At 36.6% G+C, this 9,716-nt stretch overlaps 1 protein-coding gene across 1 annotated transcript; it reads left to right on the forward strand.

Annotated features, from left to right (window-relative positions):
* The first annotated feature begins 855 nt into the window (after positions 1-855).
* On the forward strand, positions 856-9,316 carry LOC141376074 (uncharacterized). The gene is made up of 6 exons (XM_073912503.1): positions 856-999; positions 1,333-1,641; positions 1,732-1,855; positions 5,267-5,309; positions 7,445-7,489; positions 9,160-9,316. Exons 1-6 carry the CDS (start codon positions 930-932, stop codon positions 9,184-9,186), a joined length of 618 nt encoding a protein of 205 aa, XP_073768604.1. The 5' UTR covers positions 856-929; the 3' UTR covers positions 9,187-9,316.
* The last annotated feature ends 400 nt before the right edge of the window (positions 9,317-9,716 follow it).

The following is a 9,716-nucleotide window of genomic DNA, read 5'->3' on the forward strand; positions in this document are numbered from 1 at the left end:
TATTTTGGCTTGTGCCCGTCCACTAGGCTACTCAACTGTGTGGGTTCCGTGGAAAATAAGGATTTAATTAGTGCTTCACTGTAATTGTTGTATCACAAACCTCTGTCATATATTTGCAATTTTTTAATATGTCATAATTTTAAAGTTAATGTCTTTTGATTTATGACATCTGAAAATAATAACTCTTAAATAAATCTTTAAATACCATCTTAAATAATGTAGCTTTTGAGTGTTTCTTAAGCATTAGTAAGCATAAGTGTTTCTTATGATTTAAATAAGAACATAGGATGATGGAGCAGGGCGTTGATGGATATTTGCGCACCTTGGAATGTGAGACATTTGATAAACAAAGCTTTACTAAAAAGTGAGTTAAGCTGGAGGTATCCAAGTGACTAAAGACAAAGATGCTGCAAGTGATTTACCAATGAGGAGTATTACAAATCATTCAAGAGCCAACTAGACAAAAAAGGTAATAAAAAATCAGAACTCGAGCCAAGTCAAGTGAAAAATAAAGGCAATGTAACAATAAATGAAAATAACAAGAGTATTTTTGAAGTAAGCAAAGCATAAGTGTGAACTGTTTAAAAAGCAAACAGACATTGACAGGATGTGATGAGTCGGGTGTGGAAAATGTGGTTTCACTGGTCACTACCGACAGGTGCACAAACTCATTTAAAATATATTCTAATACATAATATTAACATCCAAAATATTTATATAAATGGGTGTTAAAATTTGGCAGTGTGATTTTTAATGTAAAATGATAATTCATTTTAGCAAATGAAAATAAGTTCTTATCAGTTTTATCTATACATTGCCCGCTTCCTTCTTCCTTTAGTTTAGTCTCTAAAGCTCACCTACAAGTCTTTAAGATAGCAAGCGAACAGTAAGACAATTTAGTCTAGTTAACATTAAAGGAGTTTGCTATTATGGCCAAATTACAAACCTGGATTTTACCTCGGGATCTCATTGCCATTATTATCCTCCTGATTCACGCAGGTACTTTTTACTTGTTTTTGGATGTCTCAAAGATAATAAATGGGGTAAAGTAAATATTGAAATGGCTATAAAGACTAACGGAGTTTGAAACAATATTGTGTACTATTTTAGTTTGTACAGCTGTTAAAAAGTTATAGTTGTATTTTGAGTTTAACCACCAGGTTTAAAGATTAAGAACCACATTGACAGTGTATCATGTTTCAAGAGCTTTTACACATTTAATTCTATTTATCTTTTACCATATGTTGACTGTTATATATTTTTTACAATTTTATAATTTGATGCAGTGACTGTAAAACACAAGGGATCATTATTTTATTGTATTTTCATCAGATTTTTCAAAATCCAAACAAGAGCCAAAGATTCAACAGCACATCAACAAAACAGTGTTTGTGGGGGAAATGGTTACACTCCACTGCAACAAAACTGACTATGATGATGATTTCACATGGAGAGTGAACAGCTCTGTTATTTTCAGACAGAGCACTCATAGTAAATTGACTTACTCAAACTTCAGCTCAAACAGGACTTACGTCAACCCGGCAGTGCCAAGAGAACTAAAAATACGGCAAATACAAGTGTCTGATGCAGGAAACTACATCTGTTATCCAGCAGCAATAAGATGGACATTGACAATAACAGGTTGTTACACGATTTCATGGATTTTATTTTTATGTAAAAACCTTTAGTTCAGCAACTACAGCAAAGTTTTTTTTTCTTTCTTGTCTGCAGAAAACCAGACCACTCCAGAGTCACTCAAACTAATGTCACTCTTCATCTTCATCATCATAATCATCTCATGTTTTGGAGTCATTCTGATCTGTCTGAAAATTACCATGAATGTCTGCTTTCACAGGTGGGTTTTACGTTTATATTAATATTTTTTTTTCCTTCAGCAACATTGGCAAACTGTTTGCTTCATACCTGTTTATTTTGTGATTTATCATTTGCAAAAAATGATATATATATATATATATATATATATATATATATATATATATATATATATATATATATATATATATATATATATATATATATATATATATACAGTTGAAGTCAGAATTATTAGCCCCCCTGAATTATTAGACCGCTTGTTTATTTTTTCCCCAATTTCTGTTTAAAGGAGAGAAGATTTTTTCAACACATTTCTAAACATAATAGTTTTAATAACTGGTTTCTAATAACGGATTTATTTTATCTTTGCCATGATGACAGTAAATAATATTTTACTAGATATTTTTCAAGACGTTTCTATACAGCTTAAAGTGACATTTAAAGGATTAAGTAGGTTAATTAGGTTAACTAGGTAGGTTAGGGTAATTAGGCAAGTTATTGTATAATAGTGGTTTGTTCTGTAGATTATCGATAAAAAAATTAGCTTAAAGAGGCTAATAATTTTGTCCCTAAAATGATGTTTAAGAAATTACAAACTGCTTTTATTCTAGCCGAAATAAAACAAATAAGCCTTTCTCCAGAAAAATAAATATTATCAAACATTATCAAAAATTTCCGTGCTCTGTTAAACATCATTTGGGAAATATTTAAAAAAGAAGAAAAAAATTCGAAGGGGGCTAATAATTCTGACTTCAACTGTATATAAATATATACATATCAAATTACCACCATAGTCAAGCTCTTAGCAAGCCATGGGTTATCTGTCATTAGTGAGAAAAAAGCTGGGGGAGTTTATCAAGATCTACATCTTGGGAAATATTTTAATGAAATTTTGACTTTAACTATATATATATCCTAAACATTATTTTAATGAAATTTTGACTTTAACTATATATATATATATATATATATATATATATATATATATATATATATATATATATATATATATATATATATATATATATAGTTAAAGTCAAAATTTCATTAAAATATTTCCCAAGATGTAGATCTTGATAAACTCCCCCGGCTTTTTTCTCACTAATGACAGATAACCCATGGCTTGCTAAGAGCTTGACTATGGTGTTAATTTAATATGTTCAATTTACTTAGATGGTGTGTTTTTTGGATTGTAGGACAAAAACAAGCACAACAAGCATGGGGAGAACAGGCAAACTCTGCACAGAAATGTCGACTGGTTTAGAAACTTTAACCAGAGACGTTCTTGCTGTGAGGCAACAGTGCTTCTTCTAGATAAAAATAGTGAGATAAGAAACTCTGGTTATTTAGTGTGAGTTAGGAATCATCTGATTAGTGAATCAATCATAGGCTAATGCGGAAACAGCCGTGCACGATCATAAGCACGGGAACCTCTCAAACTTAGTTCATAAATAAACTTCACTAGGGAGTCACGGTGGTGCAGTAGGTAGTGCTGTCGCCTCACAGCAAGAAAGTCGCTGATGCAAGTCCTGGCTGGGTCAGTTGGCATTTCTGTGTGGACTTTGCTTGTTCTCCCTGTATTGGCTTGGGGTTCCTCTGGGTGCTCCAGTTTCCCCCACTGGTCCATAGAAATGCGATATACTGTAGATGTACTGGGTAGGCTAAATTGTCTGTAGTGAATGAGTGTGTATGGATGTTTCCCAGTGATGGGTTGCAGCTGAGGAGAAGAAATGTGTACACAAATGTATTCTAGTAGCTTCATAATCTTCTGATTGAACCATTGATGTTTTTAGCACCTTTCTAGACTTTGAACAATTTGGGACCATTGATTTAATCCAAATGACCCTAAACAGTGTTCTGAAGACAAATGAAGCACTAAGGGGTTTGTAACGGCATGATTAATTATTGACAGAATTGTCATTTTTGGTGAAATTGACCTTTTACTGTATGCGAACACAAGTGTTTGTTATTGGCAAAAATAAATCTGTGCAAAATAAGACAGTTTTGGCATCCAGTGTCACATATACTATAAATTACATATTGGTTTGTATATAGATGTACACTGTATAAGGTTTAAACACTTACTTAGTTTGCTTTCTGGCAATTTAATGGAGACCGTTTTAAATGATCAGTCAATTATTTTTAAAAAAATGCAATTAATGATTTCCCTTAAATGCAACTGCACATTCTTCCTGTTGAAAAAAGTAATGTCTAAGGCAGTTCTGGAGAGCGCCAAATATGTCCCAGGAGGTACGTTTTTTTGCAGTATTTGTTGTGTATACTTTAAGATCAAAAATTTCTCTTGCAAGTGCCATTCGTGCCTGCTGTTCTCATGGTAATTCACCAGTCACCGCTGTCGGCTAGCTGACTGACTGACTGACCGATCGTCTGAGCCACACTCCTCCTTCCCTAAACCCAACCAATAGTGTTTTCAAAAGCACAAATTGACTCACCCATCCATTTCCCTAAACCCAACCAACAGTTTTAAAAAGCAATCTAGAAAAAGAAATGCCCTCACCAGAACATTTTTAGATTTTACGTCATTCTTACCCTGTTATTTACTTTTTTATTTTATTTTTTGGTTTGTTTTTTCTTACCCGCTTTCTGGACCGTTCTTCACCGGATTCAAACCCTGGTATCATGGCGAGCTTACTGGTAAACTGGTAACAGCTGAAAAGCCGTCCATATGGAGGTAAGCGGTCAGCTGGTAAGAACGTAAAGCGTAGCCCACCAGCAAAAACGAACGGCATTATATCGCCATGAAACGTTGGTTTTAAAGACGCAATGCAGTCATACAAACTACTGGCTACATAATTTGCGATCTCCAGAAATGTATATAGGGCTACATTTTTAGAATGAGCCTCTGTTGGTAATGTCACATGTTACAATGAACAAATGTTGTAAAGTGTGAATATTCTGAGACATTAAGGGTGTTGTTATGATCACCAGTGATCTGGCATTTTCAGAACTACACATCTTTCAATTATCTGAACTACATATCCCATCAGGCACCTCACACACACACACACACACACACACCAGTTCTAGATCACCACTGATGACACTCACACAGCTGACTGATCACATGGAGTCTTGTTTCTTCTGAGCATTACTATGGCGTTACTCTTGTCTAGCCTTGGCGTTTTTTTAACCTTTTTATTTATTGTTTACATAATCGCACCCGACCTCTCTCCTGTTACTCTGATTACGCTCTTAAATAACCTATATGATCCAGATTGAGACTGTTTTGACCATTGCCTGCATAATAATTCAATTTAACAAACTGCACATGGATCCTCATCTTTGTTGCCCCCAACCTCTATGTTACAGGTTTACTCATATTGGCACAATAGCCTTGAACTAAGGCGCAATTGTTCTCTCATGAATTGAGCTGTCTTTATTGTTCTCTAAATACTTCATTATTTAACAGGAAGCAAAGAGAGGAGATGAACTCTGATTCAGACAAAAACTTTGTAAGTACATTTCCAGTACCAGCTATTGAGCATCTACAGTTGAAGTCAAAATTATTAGCTCCTCTTCTGAATTTTTAAAAAAATATTTCACAGTTGACGTGTAACAGACCAAGTACATTTTCAAAGTATTTCTTATATTTTTATACAAATTTTAATTTGTCTGAAATAAAGGCAGTTTTAAATTACATTTAAACTATTTTAAGGTTGCGGCACAGTGGGTAGCGCTGTTGCCTCAACGGAAGAAGGTCACTGGTTCGAGTCTCGTCTGGGTCAGTTGGCATTTCTGTGTGGAGTTTCATGTTCTCCTAGTGTTGGCGTGAGTGGGTGCTCAGGTTTCATCCACAGTCCAATGACATGCGGTAGGTGAGTTGCATAAGCCAAATTGTCCGTAGTGTATGCGTGTTGTTACGTGTCGGCTCAAGCACGCAACAAAATGAAGGGAACCCAAACCAAGTTGAATGTAATAATGCAAAAAGATATTTAAAGGTTACAAAAAGACAAAAATGATCTAAATAAAATAATTTGCAAAGGGGTATCAAAGTAAACAAATTAAATTTCTAACTTAACATAACGTTCAAAACAACAATTTACATAGGAGCGAAGTTCAAATAAACAAAAAGTAATATAGGTAAGCAGTGGGTAAGCCAAAGAAGCTCAAACGAAAAATCGATCTTCCAAAGCAGTCTCTCTAACACAATTTGGAAGCTCCTTTTATTTACCTTATTCTCCGCCGACGAGTGGGAGCTGCCATTTGAATCTTTTTGTCTCGTGACTTCCGGTCACATTCACTTCCATTCATTTTTTGACGTTAAAAACTGCTCGTTACGCTGCTTGATTTTGCAATTTGATATTTTCTTATTATATTATACTACTTGGTCTGTGTAGTCATGCAAACATTTGTTTGTAGAGCAAGTAGTTTGGCCATTTTCTGCCGTTTATTATTCCTAATCATTTCTCCCATAGGCGACTGAATCGGAAGTTCTAAGACAATCGCAAAAACAGGCGCACTTCCGCATTTTAGAATAAGGTCAATAAAGCCTGAGGAATTAGTCGCACCTGCTGCACCATAACGAGTCACCTGTTTAGAAACAGAAAGCAAAAACCTGGAAACAGAACGAACCAATCACAAACCCATAACAGAGTGAATGAGTGTATGTCTGTTTCCTATATGCTAAATCAGATGGCGGTTCATTCTGCTATGGCGATCCCAGATTACCCTGCTGAAAAATCCAGCTTAAACCAGCCTAGGCTGGTTGGCTGGTTTTAGCTGGTCAACCAGGCTGGTTTTAGAGGGGTTTTGGCCACTTCCAGGCTGGTTTCCAGCCATTTCCAGCCTGGTCTTAGCTGGTTAGGCTGGGAGATGACCAGCTAAAACCAGCTTGACCACCCTTGCCAGGCTGGGAGCCCAGCCAAAACCAGCTATATCCAGCTTAAACCAGGCTGGTCAAGCTGGTTTTAGCTGGATTTAGCTGGTCATTTTCCAGCCTGACCAGCTAAGACCAGGCTGGAAATGGCTGGAAACCAGCCTGGAAGTGGCCAAAACCCCTCTAAAACCAGCCTGGTCGACCAGCTAAAACCAGCCAACCAGCCTAGGCTGGTTTAAGCTGGATTTTTTAGCAGGGTAATAAAGGGACTAAGCCGAAAAGAAAATTAATGAAAATATGAATATTTTAAGACCAATATTATTAGCCCCCCCCCCAATTTATTTTTCTAACAAACACTGATAACCAATAACTTATTTAAACTAATTACCTTGTTAAAATAATAACATAGTCAAGTCTTTAAATTACACTTTAAGCTAAATACTAGTATCTTTCAAAATAAATGGAAACATAATACCATGGCGAAGATAAAAGACATTTTAAAAACCATTGTTTGTAAATTTGAAAAAGATATCATATTTTAAACTTTAGCTTTTTTGTATTGTAGCTGTGTGAACATAAACAACATGTCTGAATGTATGATTAAAGATCAATGCAAAGCTAGATACTGTTAAAAATATAAACATAATTAAAACTTAAAAAAAACACTCTGGACCACCCCTGTAAACAACACTCTGGAAATATTTGTATAATTAATTTCACAGGAGGGCTAATAATTAGAAGATACTTGTTTTTCTGCATGTTTGTCTTCAGGTGAAGATGATCTCTGACTGTGACCAACACACAATAACAGTTTGTGTAAGTCAGTTGAACTTGACTCTCATTTACACTCCTCCATAATGTTCACCACAGCATGTCTGTCTTTGAGCCACAACTGCATCTGCTGCAAAACATTTAGGCCCTGTCCACATGTACACGGGTATTTTTGAAACCGTACTCTTTTTTTATGATGCCTCATGATGTCTGCGTGCACTTTGTTTTCCACTTTCTGATTGAATAAGATGGGTAGGTTTACACCAAACATGGAAGGTGTGAATGATGCAAATCATGAAATGGAAAAATGTATTCCGCATCGTTCAACCGTAGGATGATAATTCACCTCTGTTTTTCAAGTTGGCATTGACTTAAATGCAATTTACTTGTGAAAAATACTTAATTTCCCGTACTAAAGCCTCATTATTGGAACCTGTTGGCATGGTGTTTCCATAACATGCATCACACTGTGTTTTTTTATGTGAATACCCTTGTTTGTGTGGACCAAGTGTGCCGCAAGCCTACGTTTGAGTGAAGGTTTCGGCCGTTAGATCGCCCCCTGGGGGCTGGCTGCAGTACAAGTCATAAAGCCCGCCTCCTCCGTGTTAATGAAGGAGACTTGAGCCCAAAAAAAAAAAATATTACACTTGCAATAAAATGTCCCGAAAGATGGTTCTGGTCGATTAAGGCACTGGTTATTGTGCTGAAATAGGTGCAGATCTTAATTTTTGTAAACAGTTTGTTTTTAGCAGTAATTTAATGCTGGGCGTGTCATCGTGATAGACAGCTGTGATTGACAGTTTCTCAAAGCGCGGCGTCTGAGCTTCGGCAGGAGACTGAAGTAGACTGAAATGTTATTATTCGATTTCTGTGTTATTTTACCATGACAAAATGAGTTCAGCAGTAAACTATAGTTTCTGACATACATGATCCTGGTGGAACACTGTTTATTCGCTAAGTTCAGGGCTTTTTTCTGGCTTTATTAGTTTGCTGATACACGCCTAGCCACCCAGATAGCAAAAAACAGTTCCGGCTAGATTCTCGCCTGCCGGAGACTTATCTCTTAGAGCTCAGACTGACTAATGTTACCTCTGCTGGACCTACTCCGGATGCCTGGACTCACTACCCAATTCCAGCCCGAGTCAATCGAGCCAGATGCGGCGGCCGAGCGAGCCGGCGCTGCCGCATGCGAGCCGGAATCAGCCCGCGACGCCGCGAGTAAGTTATGCGCTGCGGCCTGGAGCTGGCGCGATTGAATATATAAAACCCTCATATTTGTTAACGTTATTACATCCATCTGTGTTGATATGACAGCAAACGCATGCTGAGAAGTTCGGGGGGCGTGGTTGATTTTACATAAAGCGTTTGATTGGAAGCTCGACTCTGCTCATTTTCGCGGCTCCTCCTCTGGCTCCATCAGACAATCCTTCTGCGCATGTCTGGCTCCAATTTCAGCAGTCTTTTGCGACAGTTTGTGCCCGTCAAGCAGGCGTTTTGCCCTCAAGGCGTTCAATGGGAAAAAGGGCTGTCGCGTCGTCCATATTTTTTACAGTCATTGGTGTGGACATGGTGTTAAAAACATAATCGACACACTTGTTATAAGTAACAGCTATAAATCTACATGACTATAAAAATTGCACATCTGAGCTTTAAATGTACATCAGAGCTGAAATGACTTTTCTTATGACTTGTGGTTTTGTCTTTGTTTTCATCAGGTCTACAGGCTCCACACAGTGTCATGAACTTGACTTTTTTTTCTCAGCTCATCAGCACACCAGTGTTTGTATCTGCCAGTCAGTCATGTTAGTAATTGGACTGTAAGTTATTTTCATGGATTTGCCCCTAAATGGTGTTTGAATAAATTATATTTGTAAAAATATATATTTCTTTTTTTTTTTGTTTATTATGAAGCTTGAAATGACTCTGTGGTGTGCCTAATTACATGATTATTTATTATTATTAGAATACTAAGATGTTTACACATATGTAAAAAACATTTCATGATTCACATGTAACCTTAGTACCCTGAAAGGGAATGAAACACTGGGTCAAACTGCTGTAGGAACACGTACCTGAAGCTTGTGTATAATCACTCTAATGGTGAGAATGTCGTTTACCACATATGTGATGTGTGATGTTAAAACCAGGATGTGACTTTCTGGTTGGTCGAAGGAAGTCAATAACGGCATTCAGGTAGTATAGCAGGGTGATGGACATTTTCAAATGTCCATATGGTGTACATTGAAGATGGAGTAGTGCATGAAGTTAAGAA

Source organism: Danio rerio, chromosome 9 (genome assembly GCF_049306965.1).
Source record: "Danio rerio strain Tuebingen ecotype United States chromosome 9, GRCz12tu, whole genome shotgun sequence".
NCBI classification, from domain to species: domain Eukaryota; kingdom Metazoa; phylum Chordata; class Actinopteri; order Cypriniformes; family Danionidae; genus Danio; species Danio rerio.

Coding starts and splice junctions, on each gene's coding strand:
- LOC141376074 (XM_073912503.1), top strand. CDS start 930: ATGGCCAAATTACAAACCTGGATTTTACCTCGGGATCTCATTGCCATT. Junction 1,856..5,266: donor ATGAATGTCTGCTTTCACAG/GTGGGTTTTACG, acceptor ATTATTTAACAG/GAAGCAAAGAGAGGAGATGA. Junction 5,310..7,444: donor CTGATTCAGACAAAAACTTT/GTAAGTACATTT, acceptor GTTTGTCTTCAG/GTGAAGATGATCTCTGACTG.